This window comes from Hipposideros armiger, unplaced genomic scaffold, assembly GCF_001890085.2.
Source record: "Hipposideros armiger isolate ML-2016 unplaced genomic scaffold, ASM189008v1 scaffold_358, whole genome shotgun sequence".
NCBI lineage: Eukaryota > Metazoa > Chordata > Mammalia > Chiroptera > Hipposideridae > Hipposideros > Hipposideros armiger.
In genome coordinates this window covers 757,905-779,498 of record NW_017731708.1, presented here as the reverse complement: position 1 = coordinate 779,498, position 21,594 = coordinate 757,905, and the positions used below count along the sequence as shown (strand labels likewise).

Genomic DNA, 21,594 nt, shown 5'->3' with positions numbered 1-21,594 from the left:
CTGTTCCCCTTTCCCCAATTCCCCAGCACTGTTCCCATCCCCCCAATTCCCCAATAAAAAATCTTAAAAAAAAAAAAAAAAAAGAAAAGAAAACACTCCCTGCATTTTAAAAATCCACCTGCAGTCCACAACATCTGGCAGCCAGAGGTTTAGGCTCCAGGCTCAGCAGTCGGATTTAATAGATACTGTCCGCTTTATATTAGTTTGACCGATTTAGGCATTTCACAGGCATTAGCAAATATGTGATTATGGTATTCATGAAATTTTAGCTGCAGGATTTTATTACAGCTGTTTTTCTCTAACAGACCACAGTGGTTAATGATCTGTCAACATTTCCATTATAACTGTCATTGCTGAAGAGTTTTAATTTTGTCTGAGCTATCCCCTTTTGAAAGTTGGCAGACAGTTCCTAAGCACAGAATTTGATTTTGGAAAATATTAGGTGGAATGTTAAATGGAATTGGCCTTTACTTTTCTAGTTCTGTTTTTTAGAACACTCTGGGCATCTTTCCACACTCTGCTCCCAAGACCCTGAATCACAATCACATTTGCTTTTGCTTGAAAGTGAATAGAGCTGGTTCATTTTTCAGTCATCCTTCTACTTCCTGTCTAAACTCCACAGAGTATTGTATATCCGTGTATTTAGTAGCATCCTACTTTCTGCCAAGCCTGCACAGAAAAATGTACACCAGCAAGGCCCAGTGGGGATAGCTCCTTTAGAGCTGAAGCTCGGTAATTGACGTAGTTGTAGAAACACATTGGTTTTTTAAATAATTAAAGTACCTTTTATTGCTTTTGGCTCCAGGCTACAGATGTCCTTTCAAACTGAAACTGTGATCATCTTTTAGCAAAACATCTTAAGAGTATAAATAGTCACAGTCCATGCTAGGAATTTGCATTGCTAATTTATAAACCTCAATTACTATTTTTTTTAAAAAGTTTCAAATTAACATTATATCTGAACGCTGATCTTATCGTCAAAGACTAAAATAATATCACTGACAAATATATAGCCAGATAAAATAATTTTGTTGCTTGTTCACCTTGAGTGAGAAAAGTAACCAGGGATGTTTCGAGTTTTATCTTTTATTGTCTTAATTCAGTTGTTTAAGAACTACTATTATAGCACCCAGCTAATTCCTACCTTTGGTTTGTTTTAAGATCTACAAATTTAAAAAGAAAGTTTTGAAACCACTTCCCATCAGTTCTCACAAATTCTGAGTGTCCAGTGCCAGAGCAGCATGATGTTTTCCCCAGAGTAGCTGCCCAACAAATGCTTGTTTAATTGTCTGCTAGGGAGGTGTGGGGGACTGTTAGTACAAAGATAAATTAGTCCTAGACCCTGCCTTTGATGAACTCATAGTGTGTTGGTTTCTGTGAAATTAAATTCAGTGATTGATCTATTTCAGTGTATTTAATTTGTGATTTAATATATTGAATTTGACTTGTGTCAATTTATGGGGCAGCGGAAGGTGATAGCATGTATTTTGCAATGTTCTCAGGATACATAATAATGGAGATTGATCTTTTTATAGAATTATACCTGTTCCCTGCCATGACTGTGCTCTACTGTTCCATTTTATAATTTTTTAATTTACGGATTATTGTGGTAGGTCTTCTGGGAACTGGCTTCCAACTGTTTGGCTATGAGGAAAAACTCCAGTCCAACCCTTTACAGCATCTCTTTGAAGTAAGTTGGCAAAAAACAATATTAGAAAATGCTTCAACTTTTTTTTTCAGAGTGCTGTGCAGCTTGGTAACACATTTTAATCCCAAAGGTTTTAAAAAAATGTTCCTTAAAACAAGGAACCAAAATAATTGAAAATGTCACTTTTATTTTATTGGGGAGTTCTTTTAATATTCAAATCGTGTTCTTTTATTACTATTTTAGTTGATTGAAGACAGTATTTTTCTCTAGGTATAGAAACTTCTTAGAATAAACACATAGGATAACAATTCAACACAGAAATTTCTCAATATTGTCAGTTGTTCTGTACTACAGCTTTCTTCATGGTAATAACTATAATTCATTTAGACTTGAAAAACATGCATATATACTTTTTTGCTCTTGTTCTCTCTGAATTTGTATGTACTTTTTTCATTTCTGTCTTTCAGCTCCTTTTCCTGGCTTTTGCCCAGTGTGAACTCCTTTCTATTCTTCTTCATTAGTTCTTGGTTTCTGTGTCCTCAGTCCTTCCTGGAGTTCATTAATAAAACTCTTTCTTCCTGTCCAGTTAACCTCCAGGGATGTGTTTCCTTTTCATTGTCCCAGTTGTTATCTCTGCTGTATCTGGGCCTCACAAGAAGAAATACAGTTACAGCGTCAGCCATATTGGTGACAGAGCTGGAAATCAAACTGAAGATGTTATGCCTGTGTGTGAGGAGGAGCACATGCCAAAGTAATGCTTCACTTCTCCAGCCAAAGCCACAAAGAGCATTTCATCATTTTTTTTTTCGTTACATGATTTTTCTCCTGCAGCTGGCTTTGTAGTTAAATTTAAGAAAAATATATTCTAATTCTTAAAGACCTTTAAAGGTTTATCATTTCCTCCTGAGTCCATGCCTATACTGCACTTTAAATGCTTACTTTTGATTTATAATATTAACTAAAAGACTTTTCCTCTCTTACCCATTAAGAGTTTTATTGATAGGCAAGAGTTTAAAAATGAATAGTTCTTTGTGGTTGTCTATAAATAAAGCATGCCACCTTAGTGTCTGGAATTTTTACAGTATTATTTTTTAAAACTGAATAATGGCAAGTATTTTTTACCACAAAGTTAGTGAACCTTTCATCAGATCCAGACCCACAGAGACAACCCAAGGTGCAGAAAATACAAATACCTGCTTGGAGACCTTGTGTTATTAAGAGAACATTTTTAAGAATTTTTTAGAGTACAGCTTCACATATCAGAGTTACTGTTCTTACCTTTTTCCCACCTGCTGCAAAAGTTTTTACTTAATCCTGAAAACAATAAATCTTTGTTGCCCATAATGTTTTAAATATTTTAGAATTAGGAACCTAGGAAAAAACATTTCTTCTCTAAAACAGTGATGAATGTTAATTATAGTTTTATATTGTGCATTTACAGGCAGATTGTTAAGTGCTGAGTAAGGCTCTTTTATTGTTCTTTTTGATAGTGTCAGTTGATTTTCGGTAATTTTTGGTTTATAACTACAAATTGTTCAAATGCCAAGATTCTTCAAGTAGTAGAAAGCGTTTTTATGTTTTGTTTTGTTTTAATTAATTTGTTTTAATTTTAAATTTTAAGAAGGAAAAGATTCTGGTTAAGTTTTTTCTAAAACTATTATCAGTAGTTTGAGTGCATATTAGGTTTTTAAATGTTTGACTATTTGAGTTTAGCGCCCTAGATTTAAAAGAACTAAAATCTTTCCTCTAATAAAGATAAGGATATTTTGTGTATGTTTGCTTATTTTGTGTGCATGTGAGAGAGAGAGAGAGAGAGATTGATTTTGAATCACAAATGATATGCAGTATATCTTTACTCCTGTAAGTTGGACTTCACAGGCATACCTCGTTTTATTGTGCTTCATTTTATTGCATTTCACAGTTGCATTTTTTTTACAAATGGAAGGCAAGACCCTCCATCAGCAAAAAGATTAAGACTAACTTTATTGTAATACTTTATTGCAGTGACCTGGAACTGAACCCACAATATCTCTGAGGTATGCCTGTATTAAGCAGTTGTCAATGGATAGGTCATTCAAAAATCAGAAGTTTGCAATTTACTATCTTACAGTGACTCAGTTTTCCTATACCTAACCAAAATCATCTTTCTCTGTTTTCTAACTGACTTACTCTGGACTTACTCATAGGACCACATGGAAATTCATTTTTTATGATATGTATGTCAGGTCTCCGAAGACCACCCTCAGGTTCCGTGATTCTCTAGAAGGACTCACAGGACTGAGCATATGGTTGTACTCAAAGCTATTATTTATTACAGTGAAAGGATGTAAAGCAAATTCCACAAAGGGAAAAGGCACATGGGGTGAAGTCTGGAGGAAACCAGGCCCAAGCCTCCCAGAGTCCTTTCTTCCTAGGAGTCACACAGAATGCACTTGATTCCTCCTGCAACAAATTGTGACAACACATGTGAGATGTTGTCTGACCAGGACAGTTCATTAGATGCCCTGTGCCCAAGGTTTCTGTTGGAGGATCATGTAGGCACCCACTGCTTAGCATGTACAAAACTTCTGAACTCCCAGAAGGAAAGCAGGTGTTTAGCATAAACCATATTGTTTGCACAAGTAGCATCAGTATAGTGACACACTCAGTTAGGTTAGTGGCAACATTCCCAAAATTCAAGTTCCCAGATGCCGGCCAAGGGCTAATCTTGTGAACAGAACATTTAAGAATCCCAGTCTCAGGCCTGCTATATTAACTCTTCATTGCACAATATGCTTTAAAAGGGGGAAAAAAATATTAGGTAGTTTTCACCTTTATTTAGGGGTATATATTCATTTAATTCTGCCATTCCAGTAATTAACACAAGCCATCTATGAAAAGTGAGGCATTTTCATACACCTTCAACACCTTGAGACCAATGTTCAATGCCCTGTCCACTTTGTTAGTAGTATCTAGTGGGCATAAACCACATTCCACTTGTCCAGCGTATTCTCCAGCAATAAAATCACTTTTTCTACCCAAATGCTGCCACGATATTTTGATGATAGTACTGTACAAGTTTAGAGGCCTCGTATTTTTTGGTAGTTCATTTCTTCCCAATTTTTATTACTTTCATGCTACTTTAATAGCTTCCGGGAAAAAATATGAGGGTAGTAAAATTATCATTCATGTTTCATTCTGGAAGTAAGTTACCATTTTTAAGTAAAATCTTTTTGGTCCATATGCCCAACTTCAATACTATTTGAGCTATAATTTTGGAGACTGGGAAATGATTAACTTTGCATTTTGAAGTAGTACAAGTTGGAGTATAATTAAGCTAACTGTCCTAGATCACCTATTCTACTGGTCTTTGACAGATTTAGAGCACAGTTTAAAAATCTTTCATTAAAACAACTGCTAAATCATCCTTTGGCTTTTTCTTTGCCAGATTGGACCATCCTACTCTCTTCAACCATTGCTCAGAGAAGTTGGAACAATAATAATTTGACTTTAGAAAAAAAAAATGATGACATGCTAGTCTAGTCTAAGCCAGATTTTTTTTTTATGTAAGGAGTTGTAAACTTGGATAGGAAGGAAAAATTACACATTTTCACTAACCTCTTTTAGAAATTTAGCATTTTCCTTCATTACTATATCACAAATTAAAAAAAAAATATTTGGATAACTGTATTTCAATGTAACTATTTTCTTTGTAATCTTATGTATTTTATTTCATGCATTTAGAAACATTTGGAGAAGGAGTCTGTAGGGTTCACTAACGGCCTGTGGCCAAAAAAAAAAAAAAAAGATAAAAGGTTACACGCACTCTGTGATGAGGGCAGTTGGGTAACCTTTAAATGAGAATTCTCAGGATTGTCTTTTGTTTTCTTCTTTTCCTTATTGAGATAACTGGCTAGTAATATTTTTTGTTTAATGTACTGTTGTGCATTTAGGTTTATGTACAAGTTAATAAAGAAGCAGCAGATGATAAAAGTGTAGCAAAATCAGCACAGGAGTTCTTCCGGCGATTGGAACTGGGTGACATGCAAGCACTTGCACTGTGGCAGAAATTTCGGGATTTAAGCATAGAAGAGTACATTCGGATTTACAAGGTACCCATCCACTCTCCTGCTGTCCTGTGCGGCTCCTGACTGGTACTGCTAGGCAGTCAAGTTCCTTCTGAAGCTCAGGTTTTAAGAATGGATTTGTCATTGAGTTGAAAATTAGGACTCAGTGTTATTCTCAGGGTGAAAGTTAGAGCTATGAAATAATTTTGAAGCCTGTGAACTTCACAGGCTGAATATCAGGTAACATTCTGATACTTCATCTCACTCTGGCTTTACTTTTCTCTCTTGTACCTTCACTTTTTCATAATCATTTTTAATTATTTTGCTTCCTTAGGCCTATATGTGATGGGTATAAATTTGTTCATTTAATAAAACATTTTAGGGCATGGGAAAAATATAACAGTGAATAAAATAAATGTTTTCTCATAGACTTTACCTTCTAGCATGGAGACAGAGAGAATTAAAGTGGAAATCAAACAAGAACACACATATAGTCTGTTAGATGGTGATGATGCTATGAAGAAAAATGAAGCAGGGAAGAAGAGATCAGGTGTGCGTCTGTGGGTGGAATGAGGAGAGTTTTAATAGACACCCACACGGCTGGAGCAAGTAAGCTAGATGAGGAAGAGTAGGAGAGGAGGTGGAAGGGGTTGTAGGATGGGATGTGACGTAGGACCTTTTCCAGGGCTCCTGCTTCCTGCTGTGATGGAAATGTTCTGTGTCTGTGCTGCCCAGTAGCACAGCCACTAGCCATGTGTGACTACTGAGCACTTCAAATTTGAGTAGTGTGGTTGAGAAACTAAATTTTCAATTTTATTGAATTTGTATAGCCATATTGCCTAGCAATGACCATGTTTTGCATAACAATACTGTGAAGATTTGACTGGTGTGGAGGGAGCCCTTAGAAGGTTAGAGCAGAGGAGTCACTTGACCTAATTCTTATTTTCCCCATCTGTGTGATAGACGGTAGAACATCCTATTCTGTCTCAGGGTAAAATAATAGGACATTTAAGTAACTTTCTTCTGTTTCTGAACCCTTTTAGCGTCTAGGAGTACACTTTGATGAATACTCAGGAGAATCATTTTATCGTGAAAAATCTCAAGAAGTCTTAAAGTTGCTGGACAGTAAAGGACTCCTACAGAAAACAATGTATGATCAGGTTACTATTCTTTAGTAAAGTTGTTCTCCTGTGAAATTGGTGTTGATATACTCTTTCAGTAAGGACAACAGAATGTGCTGTGCAATCTTCTGGCGTTTTTTATACTGCGTTTTGCTGTCAAAGTACTTTCCCACATGCTGTCTTTTGCTGCCATAAAGTTCTGGTCAGGTTGGGAGAAAGGATGTTATCTATTCTTTATATATGAGCAAACTGAAGCACAGAAAGTCCAAGTGACCTGCCTGAGGCCACACAAGCTAATAATGCTATAACTGGGAAACGAAATAGGACTCACATCTTTTCACTCAACCCGGCCTTTTTGAAAAATCCCATCCTGTTCAAAAAGGATTTAAGGCAGCTTATGAAAATAGATATACTAAGACAAGCTTTTGAAAGAATAAAATGAGGAAACCAGGAAGCAGGGGCAGAAAAAACAATATGACATCAGGGATAACATTAGTATACCACATAGCACACTGAGGTTCTGTGTCCCTGCTTAAGGTCGATTTGTAATTTAGCTTTGAACTTCCTGTCAGCCAAACAGACAGACATACCAGTCATAGGAGCCCAGGCATCTGTAATGTAGGAGCAACCGAGTTGCTTAGAAGTGCCACTCTCCATAGTACCCAAGAGCAACTTCTCTTATCATCCTTATAAGGAAGACATGGAGAATGTGTTTCATAACATCCTCAGTCATGTCTTTAAGGAAAATTTTTAGATTGCCATATACAAATTCTAATTTTTGATCAGGCAGGAAAAGACAATAACAAATTCTGTGATTTTATTACTCAAGGGTACTTTCTAGCATGTTAAAAATTAACCTAATACTGAATGTCATAATAACTTGCATTAGAAGGAGAATGTGATATTTCATGTTAAAATGCAATTGAAATCTCATTTTTTCAACTGGCTATGGTAAAAATTATCTAAGTACCTTATCCAGATTTACAGATTTTAAAAAGATAGGATAACCAAACATTAATTACATTATACCCACTCTTACTAGATTCGTGGTCAGATTCCTTTTTGTTTTTCTTCATTGTTGGTTACACTACTTATTGCTACTTAAGTAATAAAAATAGCTCTGGTTTGCCAAAGATAATGTTATAGGTATTATACTTTTAAAGGTCTTAATTTATTATGTTGCTTTAGAGTTACCATTCTGCATTTCTAGAAAAGGAACAGCTGTAGTGGATCTTTCTGGGAATGGTGACCCCTCCTCAATTTGTACGGTAATGCGAAGTGATGGGACTTCTCTCTATGCAACCAGGTTTGTATCTCATTTGAAGGTCAGCATTACAATGTGTATACAACGTCACGTTCTTTGTTCTAGCATTAATGCTAAAATAATCATTTTATCCTCAAAACTATTACCAGATGCTAGTTTCTAAATCTCTTGTCCTCATTACTCCAAATATGTTTATTGGGTTTCTGTTTGTTGCCAGTTATAGTTCCTGAAAAGATTTAATATCATCAGTAACGTGACTGAAAACTATTTACAATTAGTTGAACATCATGGGATTTCCACAGCTAAGTACATTGTTCTATAAACTGTAAAATTGAGATACCTCATAATCAACTATTTCACAATATTTTACAATTGCACATTGGCAAGAAATGTGTACTACTGGGTTGTCAGAAAAGTCATGACGCATTTTTGCAACGAAAAACATAGAAAAAATACATCATAACTTTTCCGACAACCCAATAGAAGGTGGCCATATTGGCTCAGTGGTGTCCTGGCTCTGTAAAGACCATCTTACATTCACATAAGTACCCGTCCTCATTCTGATTATGGTAAAATAGGCCAAGGGAAAGTAGGCCGTGTTACTTAGAATAGCTAGAAGATACTTATTTAGCTACTACATCACCTATGTTTTAAGTATGTTCTTTAAGAAAGTGTATTGCATGTAAGTAACAATTAGGTCATTCTTTCCAGTAGATTTTTTTTTTTAATTAACAAGTCCTAAAACATTTACCTACAGACACTTTGCTTAGAGCTATTTTAATTATTACTACTTGTCCCAGAGCTCTTATTTATGTGTTTTAAAATCTTTCCCAGCACTTTTATTATTGCTTTTCCCAAAGCTATTTTTGTCATTTTTACTTTGTATCAAAGTATGATATTGGGATTATCTAAGCATAGTATACTTCAGGCATTGGGATAATAAGCATTCTTAATTAGCAAAGCCTTATTACTATTAAATAGGTAAAACAAATTATTACCCAGATCTTCTCAGTAACCCTTAATTTATGGCCATTTTTTTCAGAGATCTTGCAGCTGCTATAGATCGAATGGACAAGTATAACTTTGATACAATGATTTATGTGGTAAGTAATCACAATAAAGAACAAAAGGTTATGATCCCTATCTCATGAAAACTGCAAAGATAGAAATTAGATGCCATGTTGAAAAACTATGGAAAAATAATTTTGTCAAGCTATAAAAAGAATTCAATACTAAGTGTATTTAAGGTGGCAAGCACTATGTTAAAAAACAACAACAAAAACCTTAAAAATGAAAAAATTCAGATTGTTTTGTAGTAAAAACAAAATTACTCAAATCAGGAAAATGGTTACGTGAAATGACTATGTACGGATCACTGTAATGCACTTTAAAAAAATAATTTTGTTTTAAATATTTTAAGACTCAGAATAAGTTTGAAATAGTACAGAATTTCCATATACCCATCACCCTGCATTCCCCAAAGATAGTATCTTACATAACCATAGGACTTTGTCAATACCAGGAAACCAACATTGGAAGAGACCTTAGTTACATTTTGCCAACTTTTACATGTATTAGTGTGTGGGCCTAGGTGTGTGTGTGTGTGTGTGTGTGTGTGTGCGCGCGCGCGCGCATGTGCGTGCATGTGAGAGAGAAATTTTATCAAATGTGCAGATTCACATAACCATGGCTGCATTCAGAAGACAGAGCTGTTCCATTACAAACCAAACTCCCTCATGGCAACCACTTAATAATCACCCTTTCACCCCAACTGTAACTCCTGGCAACCACTGTTCTGTTCTCCATACTAGTTTTGTCACTGCGAGTGTTATGGACTTGCAGTAGGTAACCTTTTGAGGTTGGCCTTTTTTACTCAGCATAATGAATGCCCTTGAGATCCACCCAAACTGTTGTATCAATATTTTGTTCCTTTTATTGCTGTTACTTTCTTCTTACCTTTCCTTCCTTTCCATGTGCAACCTCACTACCCCTTAAGAAAAAAACTTGCATTGAGTATCTTCTTAGAGCTTTCCTTTAGCCTTCTTGGAGATGAAGGTCGTTATAGCTGAGAGAGAAGAAATTTAAATAGAATGCTCAGAACATTCAAGTTCAAATTTCTTCCTGCCTCAGCTCTTATTTCCTTCTCTGCTATTGCACTCAGCTTAGACATTCTTCTGTTGACATCCTCTTTGTGTGTTGTATTTAAAACATCAATTGACAATGACTCTAGTCTGTCAAAACTCAAGTATTTTAATTTGATTCATGTCCAACCTATTTTTGTAGATTAATTTACCACTGTTCTTTTATTTTAAATACATTTTTCTAAAGACAGATAAAGGGCAAAAAAAGCATTTTCAGCAAGTGTTCCAGATGCTACAGATCATGGGGTATGACTGGGCAGAAAGGTACTGTGTCTACATGGTTCTTCATTGCCTGTCTCCAGATCGTTGATTGTTAAGTCAGCCAAGTCCGAAAGTGCACCAAGTTGTTAAAGATGTTCGTTGGAACTTTACTTGTTTCAAGATGTTAGTGTGCAAAAGCAGATGTTTTTGTGTTCACTTACGCCCTGGCTATATTAATTTGTAGCTTATAAACATTTAATAAATGTGTTTTTATTAGATGTCTGCTCACAGTGGCTTGATTTTCAAAATTCTTAGCCCCCATCTCCTTTTTTTATAAAGGCAACTAGGAATTTAGTCACATGCTAGTGATTATCTCTAGAAAATGAAGCTGAGTGTTTTAATATCTTTGTGGCATACAAATCACATCATATTTCAATTTATTAATTTTTTAAAATCCCTCTATGAAAGCTGAAGTTCAGATTTGCTCTCTAAAAGTGTTATTCTATGTGTTGATCACCAGCTCTTCTTTAGTTTTCGGTTAACTAAATGCCCACTCCACTTCAGGTGCCAGCACGTACCCTTTGGAGTAGTGCAAGGGATGAAGACTCGAAGAGGAGATGTTACTTTTCTGGAAGATGTCTTAAATGAGATTCGATTAAGGATGCTACAGAACATGGCTTCTATTAAGAGTGAATTCACTTTTTTGTTGTTATAGTCATAATTTACATGCTGGACGTTTACATGTGATTTATTTGTTAGGACCATCCCTCCACTGAACTTTCACTAGCTTTGTCAAAAATAGCTTGCACTAATTAGAGGTGCCAGAATTTTTAGACTTTCTGCTCAGGTGTTGTTCAGTTCAATAATCTGAGTTGATATTACCCTGGGCCTCTTTTCATGGACAGCTTCAGATTGTCATTCCACTGTTGGAGTGGTTATGTGAAGTTCCTATGTTACATAATTGGAAACAATTCTCACGTCCTTATGACTTTGTTTAACCTTCAGCCTTGGAAAAATAAATACTAGCTATGTCTAATGTCTTAAAAAGGATATTTATAAGAAAAATAAATTTGTGTATTTTCCCTTTTAATGAAAGCAGGGGAATTGTCATTATCAAAACTAAATTAGCCCAAATTAGGAAAGTAAATTGCCCACTGTGAACCTGTTTATTCTTGATACAGCCAGCATCCATTTTCGGCAGATTTTATCTCCACTTCAATCCCTGATTAGATCTATAGTTTCATGCAGTTAGTTGCCTTTGTCTGTTTCAGCTACCAAAGAACTCGAGAACCCTCAGGAGACTGCAGAGAGGGTTGGGCTCGCAGCGCTCATTATTCAGGTCTGTTAAGACTGCTTCCTATGAGACCCTTTTGTTTGGTACTAGAACAAATCCCAGGACTGAAGATTTACTGTCATTTTAGGACTTCAGAGGCTTACTCTTGTCTGACTATCAGTTCAGCTGGGATCGTGTTTTCCAGAGTCGTGGGGACACAGGCGTCTTCCTACAGTACACGCACGCCCGCCTCCACAGGTGAGAGGAGGCCGTAGGCAAACACTGGGACCTCCTTCCTTCCCGGGGGTGGGATGGGGGGGCTAGTGTGGTCCTAAGACTAGAGGCCCAGTTTTCTGGGCTTCTCCAACATCTCATATTCAAGACTAAAGTATAGTGGACCACCTGTTATGTTCGGTTTCTGTGGGGTTTTTAAAATATTTATTTATTGAGCACCTATGTAAGAAATGCTCTTGTGTATATTACTTTATTTAGTACACAGAATAACCCTGCTAAAGAGTATACTCCATTTTCAGATGAAGAAACATTTAAGAAAAATTAAGGCATCAGGTCAAACAATGTTAGCTTCAAAGCCTAGGATTATAGCCATGTGCCACTTAACGACGGGCATACATCCTGAGAAATGCGTCATTAGGTGATTCGTCATTGCTCAAACATCACAGAGTGCACTTCCACAAACCTAGATGGTACGGCCCATGACACAACCTGGGCTAGATGGTACAGCCAATTGCTCTGTAGGGAAGTACAAATAATTTTCCCTCTACCCTTCTGGGTTCTTGACTTAGATATCCCTGTAATAAGAGACATTAGAAGGAGAAAATCAAAAGTTTAATTACAGGAACACCTTCCTGTATACATGAGAAAGACACAGGAAAAATGAGTTATTCGCCAAAATGGTGAAATCCACCACCTTAAATATTATCTTTTGCTGAAGACAAAAGATGTTGGAGTTGGGGATTCAGTTATGGGAGGTGACCAGGAAAAGCACAGTAAGAATGATAAGGTTGTTGTACAGATTTCAGTCTTGGGCTTATGCATTGATAAGAGTTTCTAGAAGTCATCCCTGTCTTCCTGGTACAGCATGGAGACACTCTTACAAATGTAAATGTCTCTTACTAAGGGCAACTTCTACTTGGTTTTCAGAGCTTCTCCATGTCTGCTGTCCCTTAAAATTAACCAGCCTAAATAATCCTGATGCCAAGTAGACAAATTTTGGGGTGATAAATTCTGTTTTCCTACAGCTCCTAGGCTGCAGACCTGTACAGCATGTTACTGTACTGGATGCTGTAGGCAACTGTAACACAATGGTAAGTATTTGTGTAATGCATTGTGCTGCGTTAGGACGGATAGGACGTCACTAGGCGACAGGAATTTTTCAGCTCCATCATAATCATATGGGACCAGCATCCTATATGTGGTCCACGGTTGACCGGCATTATGGGGCATGACTGTATAGTAAGGCGAGCATGCCTGTGTGTTATGAGATGGTGTTCATCACATGCAATTATGTATCCTTGAATGACTTGTTTAATCCTTTGTTCTTTTTAAACTTTTTGATAACAGTTTGGAAGAGACTTTTGGATGTGGTTATCTAAATGACTTCAACACTGCTTGTTTACAAGAGCCACAGTCTGTTTCAATTCTCCAGCATCTTCTCAGGTATGGTTTTATGGTATGAGAGCCTGCTTCTGCTAAGTGAAATGACTGCTGGTGGTTTGCTGACCACTGGTGTGAACAGGCCAGTAGTTACTCCTGCCTCCTGCCTCTAGACAGCACTTTCCTAAACGTGTGACTGAACGTGCCTGTCTGCACTGAGGGCACACAGAGGCCACGCTCACGGTCAGTCGTTAGGATTTAAAAATATTACCACCCCTGAATTAGCCCAGGTGCCTAACATCCTCTAGGTCAGCGGTTCTCAACCTTTCACAGGGGTCACCTAAGACCATCGGAAAACACATATTTTCGATGGTCTTAGGAACTGAGACACCGCTCCTCTATCCATCTCCAGGCCCACATGCAGATAAGGCCCACATACGAGTACCCGGCGACCCCTGTGAAAGGGTTGTTTGACCCCAAAAGGGGTCGCAACCCACAGGTTGAGAACCGCTGCTCTAGGTCATGGTATGAGCATATAAAGCCTAGTAAAAGCATAACTGTTTAGTTTTTAAAGACATCACGCTCTCACCCTCTGTGACAAGTGAAGGAAAATCCCTGCATTTGTGCAGCTTCTCTGAGACTATTAAGTCCCTTCATTTGCCTCCAGTTTCACTTCAGTCTCAAATATGCATCTGTCAGGTGCCCCCACACGGGGCAAGAGACCACACGTTTGAGCTGTCACAAGCCTTATTGGGGAAGCCAGCCTGTCAAATCAGTCTCTGGAAGGGATGGGAGTGGTTAAACAGGCAGTTCTGATTGCCACACGATGGTCAGTGGTTTGTTCCTGGGGTCAGGAGTTAGTTTACTCACATTTGGCTACTTTGTGAGGAAAAATAAGCCAACCTGCTTTCTTGGCATTGAGGGGTTTGCTAGCTTCTAGATTATGTTCCTAAACATGGTTAAGAGGCTTTTTACATTCAGTTTAACAGCTGTGATTTGAGTCCTTGCTCTGGGCTAGGCCTAAGGGATATGAAAATGATTTAGAAAGTACTTGCCATCAAGGAATTTGTAAGAAAGAAAAATGTGCCTTTACCTTCAAATGTACACAAGGTCTTTTTTCAGATATTTTTTACCCTTGATGATATCAAGTCTTTCTTAGTATCATAGATCTTTATCTTAACACCTCAGCTTAGTGTAATAGGTGCACAGTCTTCCCTGCCAACTGCTCCTGTCATCTTTCTTTTAGGTTCGACGAGGTGCTTTATAGATCATCTCAGGACCTTCAACCCAGGCACATTGTCAGTTACCTTCTAACTCTAAGGTACTTTATAATTGGGCTATTTTTAGGTGTTAAAAGACTTTTGAGACCTGATCTGACAAAGGATCTTTCTTTAAAGTTTTCCTATAAACAAACCGGTTGGCCTAAAAAAAATTACGGGCTTTTAAGTTACAGGAATTCTTGCTTCATCTTTGCAAATTAGCAATTGATGTTCATTCATTCAGTGACATAAGGTACAGTCACTACAGTCAAGTGACTAGGAAGAAACAGCCTCATCATAGGTGGTTACTGAATAGTGTGGGTTAGGATAGAGTGAACATCAGAGACAATTTTAGGGTACTCAGCCCAGCTTTGAGGGATCCAAGAGGGCTTCTCAGAGGAAAGTAGATATTAATCAGAAGCAAGGATGCAGAGGAGAAAACCCAGAGTTGAGCAAGAACATAATACATTAAAGGAACCACAAGCATAGTTCTGGGAGGGGTGAGAAATGAAGCATGTACACACCTTTTAGCCATGGACTAAGTAAGGCACTTCATCGTATTTTCAGGCCGGGGGTGGGGAAGTCCATAAAAAGGTTTTAAGCACAGGAACAGAAAAATTCGTCAGCTAGAGGATAGAGAATGAATTGGGAGGTGAGTCAGTGACACCTGAATAGAAATGTCATGGTAGATGTTCTAGAAACTAGTATTTGACTCCATCTTCTGTAGCAACAGCTGTTCTTCCCATAAAGCTATTTAAGAAAGAAAATACTTGCTTTTACTCAAGATTTACTGAAATCAGAGATTAGTTGGGATTTTCTTGATTGAGCTGTTTTTTTACTGTCTTCCCCAGGCTTAAATAAGATTTTTTTCCCCCCTTAAGTTCCACTTAGACTTATAGGGATGAAGAAGCCAGAAAGTCTTATTAAATGTCATTTAACCATTGAAACAAATGTCATAAGCATCTTTTCTCTGACACACTGTTCTACTTGCTGTCGTGCCTAAATAGAAAAGATGCTTTTAAGAAGAGTGGCCATTGTGTGTGCAGAGCGGACTGATGACTGGCCCCTCCCCCACCTCCTTACCATACAGAGGGGAGTCTAGGCCATGTTATGCCTTCCATCTTAAAGGAAACCTAAATGAGGAAAAACTAATTAGAAAGGAATCTCCTATACTTGTAAGATCAACAGTGAAATCAAAATCTTAAGAACGTGCCATCTGGTATTAATAGAACCGGACCAAAATCTAAAGCTTGAGTTTAGTGTGTTTTACTGTGCCTATTACACAAAAGCAGTCTCAACTCTCCAACTATGGATAACATCCTTTAATGGGTCGAGCTTTTATTTATTTTTATCTTTAAGTTGAGGGAGTAAGATTAGATATCAGCCTTACATGTTACAACAGAAAATGACTGCTGGTCCTAATCTCAATTTCTTTCTTCCCATTTCAGTCATCTTGCCGCTGTGGCACACAAAACACTGCACATAAAAGACAGCCCTCCTGAAGTGGCTGGGGTATGTTACGTTGAGTGTTTTCTGTGTCATCTCTAGTATCCTTAGACTAATATTACTGAGTCTCGTAAATGTTTCTAAAATAGCATTCTGCTGTTCAACTATGACAATGTACTTATAGTCTGAGGTCATAATTAGAATTGGGTTCTAAAAGTCAGTGTTTAGTTTCTAAACTATGAAGCACATTTTCCACACTGATGAGTTCCCCTTATCTGAGGTGTACTGTATAATGATACTGTCACTCCCACTCTCTAACCCTTGGGTACTAACCACTCTTACTATAAGGGATGCTGGGAATTTGTCTTCCCTTGCCTATAGCAACCGTAGGGCACTTTCAGGTATTGTTCCTACTTTAATTTAGAAGAAAGTTAGATTTACTCTTAAAAACATTCTTCTTATTCACTTTGTATTAGCCTGTTACTGAATCGAGCATTTAATCATTCTTTATTTTGTAGGCTAGACTTCATCTTTTCAGAGCTGTCCGTTCTGTCCTAGCCAATGGAATGAAACTTCTTGGGATAACACCTGTATGTAGGATGTAATTTCTCAATAAAATGGCTTTTTAAATGCTAAATGAATTCTAGTTATCTAGACTTACGCCTTGCTGTTTAGAATTTAAACTATTATTCCGTGTCAGAATCTATATTTTATTGTCTATGTGATTTATCAACTTATTAAATCTTTATACTTAAAAAAAATCATCTGCGTTTCCTCATAGTCAATAAGTATTAAATAGACTTGTAAAACTAAGTTTATTTTTTTAAGATTCATTGTGGTCTAATGGGATTAAGTATTAGAGTTTAAACTCTGAGGTTTCTCACAGTGTCCTTCAAGAAACTGTTTTATAACTGAGATTATCTAATGTTTTCATCAAATACAATTGATGAGGAAAAAAAAAATCTCAATTTTCTTGTAGTGATGACTAGTTCTGAATAAATTTAGGGAGACCAATATTAAGCCTTTTTGCCAAGACAGCTGACAACTCCCAGAGAAGAGATCTCGTACTTATCTTTTCGTTGATATATACAGGTAACTCTTACTAGGTGAACTCGGGAACTGAATACATTTGAATAACAAGGAATTACTTGTACAGGTATTGTATTAGGATCTTTTTGTAAAAATTAGTTAAACCACAATTTGAAATGGAGTTTCTTAAACCATTTACTTCATGTGTCTGCATAATAGTAAAGCATATTTTGTGTAACTTGTTTGGGTAACATGAGTAGTTTGTGATGTTTGATCAGTACAGCTTTCCTCTCCCGGCCTTTCCATTTGGGTCTGCTATAATTTATTTTAAATGTTGCTACTAGAAGTCTTCGAAATACCAACAACAGTCTATTTTTATGAATAGAAGCAAATTAGTATGAACCAAAGCTTCTCTAGTTGAAGAAACAGTTTTATATTAGCAAGTATGGTATACCTTCGTAGTCCTAAAAGGAGATCATCTATATAGTCTCAATTTCAAGTGAGTTAGTTTCCAGAATGCTAATTTTCTATTTAAAGTTATCATTAAGATTTCCTTAGCACAAACCAGCCATAGAATAAAAGTGTACAATTGGGATGTGTTTTTCATGTCCAATATCCTTTTCCACTTTTTTGGAGAAACGTTCCTCTTCCCAGATCTGTTGTAGCCTCCTCAGTATTAGAATCTTGAGTGAAATGACAGAAGGACAGTGATGGTTAGAACAAAGTCTTTCCAAAAGCAGATCCCTAAAAAGACTGTTCATTAATTCTGCAACCTACAGCCCTTATAGCCTTGATTGCAGTCCTTGTTATAAACTCTTTAATTTTCTTTTTTTTTTGCTTAAGGCTTACCGGAGCTATTGGGTTGTCGGAAAAGTCATGACGCATTTTTGCGAGGAAAAACACAAAAAATATGTCATGACTTTTCCGACAGCCCATATTATTTGCAACCAAAGAACCTTAACTGATATAATTCCAATATAGAGAAAATTAAAAATGTAATGGTTTTGTTTTTACATTATCTTAATGGTCGTATCTACAATACAAAAAGTGATCTAACAGATTTCATATAAATAAAGTTTATTGCTGAATTTCCCCATTAACATTATAGAAATTTTTTTTAAAAAACAGAATTTCACAAATTGAGAGCCCCACATGTTAAACATACTTTATAAAAAAAAGTACAAAAGTGACATTAGAAATATTTTTTGAAGAAAAGTGTATCATCTAACAGCAAAGAAATATGAATCCAGACAATGAATGGCACAATTACAGCACTTAAAGGAGTATTCAGTCATCACCCAGAAATCATTGTCTGAATTACAAAATAGATTCCGTTTGAGAAGTTACACATTCAGTTTGTTTCTGACTAGCCTGTCTTGTTTTTGCCTCTTTTGTAAGAAAAAAGCTAGATCTTTACTGCTGCTGGGACAAAATCTTGTACATGAATTGGAGAACAAGGAGAGGTTGTCCTTCTCCCCTGGTACCTGAACAAGAGAACAGTTAGTACAGAAATGGCTTTGGCACTTTAACCTTTAACATTGTCCCAAACCTCATTACTTGAATATTATAGCCTCACAGGATTTTTTAACACCATATCATCTCCAAGCTTTTTATATACATTATATATACAATAATAAAATTCCTTCATTCTAAAACAAAATGAGTTGACCCCAAACAGGTCACATTAACTCTTTATAGCAGTTCACTCAGGTAGCTTTCTTCTTAATTCTCATGCCACACAGTTAATTTGTTGGTTTTGTTTGTTTACGCTACCTTCTGGTTTTACTTAAGGCTCTAGTTTAATGCAAATGGTTGAGTCTTAGCAGGGATCTCTTCTGAGGGTGAAATCACACACCACTGGCTCTCTCTTTTGAAGCTGTTTCTCCTTGTTGAATGGATGTAGTGTCTTGTCTGGGCAATCCATAGAAATATATAGAAATACATACAAGAAGAGTACCCAGAGCAAAGGTGAGTGCTGAAAAGAAAACAAAATAAGCGTAATCTGTATTTGTGTCCTTAAAACTGTATAACAATTACTAATTTTAAAATTTTGAAACTTTCAATTGTGGATTTACCCCATTCCTCCATTTGCATTTATGAAAAGAGCCAATTTACAAATGAACTGTAATATGAAAAATAAGTAAATCTATGTGTTCTATTTTTATGATGGTAAGGTTTAGAAAGATCATCAATTCTAGCCAAAAAATAAAAAATAAAATCAAGGAAGTGACAATCACTGACTATATACTTTTGAAGTTCAGTGTCTGGACCACTGACAAAAAACATACTAAATTCCCTATATGGTGCTTAAAATAAAAAGCAGTGAAAAGTGGCTTTCCATCAGAACTAGTAACCTGTGAAAATTTTGAGCAAAGGTAGCTGAGCAAAATTCAGAGTTAGGTGACCAATGGCTTAAACCACTAAAGATATCTAAATAGAAGAGCTGGTGATTTACTAAGTAAAATTCCATTTCCTGCTAGCCTTGACTTTTTTTTTATCTTAATCCTGAAACTTAGGACAAAAACTGAATTACAACTTGTCCAAACCACTTTATAAATTAGTGCTTATGTTAAAACTCTATATTCCCTTCAAAACTGAACTACATTCTACAGTACAATGGCCTAGTCTTAATAGCTTTAAAAATGGCATGCAGAGTGACATCAAGCTAATTTTTAGTTCACCCCTAACCAGAAAAGACTAGCTTTGCCTTCAAAAAAGGGGAAGGGGATAAATTAAACCTAAATAGAAAACTGGAAGATTGCTAATTAATTTCCTTGACCATCAGTAAGACAGAGAACATTGACCAAAAAGCATTTTTTACAGTTCTCAAATATTCCTTAGGAGCAAAGTCTTAAGGATTTGTTGCGCATACGGATGGATCAGAACTACAAGTAAAAGTTCACCCAAATCAGATAAGAAAAAGATCTAAAGGAAGGTTATAAATACCTGATATTGAAATGGTAAGGGGTTGGCCTTAAACAGAATACTTACTATGTACCAGGCACTGTGCTACGCACTTTACCTAAAACAACCCTAGGCAACAGGTTAGGTATTTTACAGATGAAGAAACTGACATAGGTTAGTAACTTCCCCAAGGCTGCACAGCTAATAAATGATGGTACAGGCAAGATTTTAACCATACCATAAAATGTTTTTTTAAGATTTCTACAGGGCTGGTATTCTTCCATTTGCGTTTATAACAATAGTCAATTTTAAAATGAAATCTAAACACAGGCCAGGTCTGTTACTTTTACTCACAATAGATATTTGACAAATTTTCCTCATGTGTTAGTATACAGCACAATTGATCAGTAAATAAAATGGTTATTACAGCACAAAAGCACCATGAAAAATTAACATCACTGCTTAAATAATTCAGAAGCCAACTTAATGCTGGATGTGGGCCCAGGAAAATTATTTTAAAAGGACTAGCATAATGGCAATGCCAGAATGCCCTGTACAGTAATGAATTTTGTATTAATTACTAAATGAAATAAAGATCTTTATAAAAGAAAATTTATATTTGAATTGTGATTTCAAAACCAGTTTGTACTCAAGTCCAAAACAGGAAGGTACAAACTAAGGGGGAAATAAAAGAACTTTTCTGTTATTTCCTCAAAATAAAAAGCCGTTTATTCAAATTCTACTGCTGAAAGTAATCATTTCCTAAAGTCCTTGTATTTATTTCCTTTTGTATCTCATCATACTGTATTCATCCTGAAGCACTTAAGTTGTTTTATATCTAACACCTGGGGAACAGGGAGTCCTTGACTGCAAAAAAAGCTCTTTCTAGTAACTGAGCAGCCCCCTCACTTTCGCACAGAACAGTATCTCCCAGCTTATGTATGCTCTTGGACCATTTAAATAGCCTAAGTACTGCTGCCCCACATGCCACACAATTGTGAACTGCTGCACTTACAGAATAAGTTACAACAAAACTAAGCATTTCTGTAAACACTATAGTTAATAAAAGATGAATCAAGGAAGTGAGAAGCTTTTCCATGTTAAGAACGTAAAAGTAAAAACTAAGACATACTTATCTGTAATCCAAAGAGCATCACTGAAGCAATGGTAGAAAGGACGATGGCGGCGGCTGCAGAAAAGCCCTTCATGATGTTGTCTGTGTACTTGACCACCACAGAAGTGTAGAGACCACCAACACTTGCGAGAACTTGTAGTATACAGAAAGAAAGAAAATCTGAGCACTCAAATAAATGAAATATTCTATGACGGTGAAGCACTTTTCATCCCCAGAGATGCCACAGTAATTTACATGGGAAAATACTATTTTCCTTAGAAGCAGCCATCTGAGAAAGTTTATACTAAAATTGAGTAGTTCCTACAAAACATTGTTTTTCAGATGCCCAAAGGGCTATGTGGTCGACTGCTGAATTGTACACATTTACTGCTAACACATTAGATACTTTTGACTGTGAAGGCAAAATTGCTTTGAGACAGCGATGCCACAAAAGTCAGTCAATAAAACCAAAATTACATTTTCAAACTGGTGTTCACAGTATCAAAGAACAATTTCAGAATGCCACAAATGCTT

At 36.4% G+C, this 21,594-nt stretch overlaps 2 protein-coding genes across 7 annotated transcripts in view; one reads left to right on the top strand and one right to left on the bottom strand.

The window, feature by feature from the left end:
- Positions 1-18,210, top strand: part of RARS2 (arginyl-tRNA synthetase 2, mitochondrial) — a 55,533-nt gene extending 37,323 nt beyond the window's left edge. For 2 of the 4 annotated variants that reach the window (XM_019661714.1, XM_019661713.1), the window contains exons 8-20: positions 1,614-1,690; positions 5,581-5,739; positions 6,738-6,844; positions 8,026-8,121; positions 9,122-9,182; positions 10,408-10,484; positions 10,986-11,110; positions 11,693-11,760; positions 11,843-11,952; positions 13,276-13,371; positions 14,555-14,629; positions 16,016-16,079; positions 16,532-18,210. In XM_019661714.1, the coding sequence (XP_019517259.1) occupies positions 1,614-1,690; positions 5,581-5,739; positions 6,738-6,844; positions 8,026-8,121; positions 9,122-9,182; positions 10,408-10,484; positions 10,986-11,110; positions 11,693-11,760; positions 11,843-11,952; positions 13,276-13,371; positions 14,555-14,629; positions 16,016-16,079; positions 16,532-16,618 (1,202 nt within the window). In that variant the 3' untranslated portion in view covers positions 16,619-18,210. Of the gene's footprint in view, positions 1-1,613; positions 1,691-5,580; positions 5,740-6,737; positions 6,845-8,025; positions 8,122-9,121; positions 9,183-10,407; positions 10,485-10,985; positions 11,111-11,692; positions 11,761-11,842; positions 11,953-12,953; positions 13,020-13,275; positions 13,372-14,554; positions 14,630-16,015; positions 16,080-16,531 lie in introns of those variants that run through there. The other 2 variants (XM_019661712.1, XR_002126147.1) reach the window with 2 other exon arrangements.
- SLC35A1 (solute carrier family 35 member A1) overlaps positions 18,103-21,594 on the bottom strand; it is a 28,069-nt gene continuing 24,577 nt past the window's right edge. For all 3 annotated transcript variants that reach the window (XM_019661717.1, XM_019661718.1, XM_019661716.1), the window contains 2 exons: positions 21,079-21,213; positions 18,103-19,017 (listed from right to left, as the gene is read on the bottom strand). In XM_019661717.1, the coding sequence (XP_019517262.1) occupies positions 18,890-19,017; positions 21,079-21,213 (263 nt within the window). In that variant the 3' untranslated portion in view covers positions 18,103-18,889. The remainder of the gene's footprint in view (positions 19,018-21,078; positions 21,214-21,594) is intronic.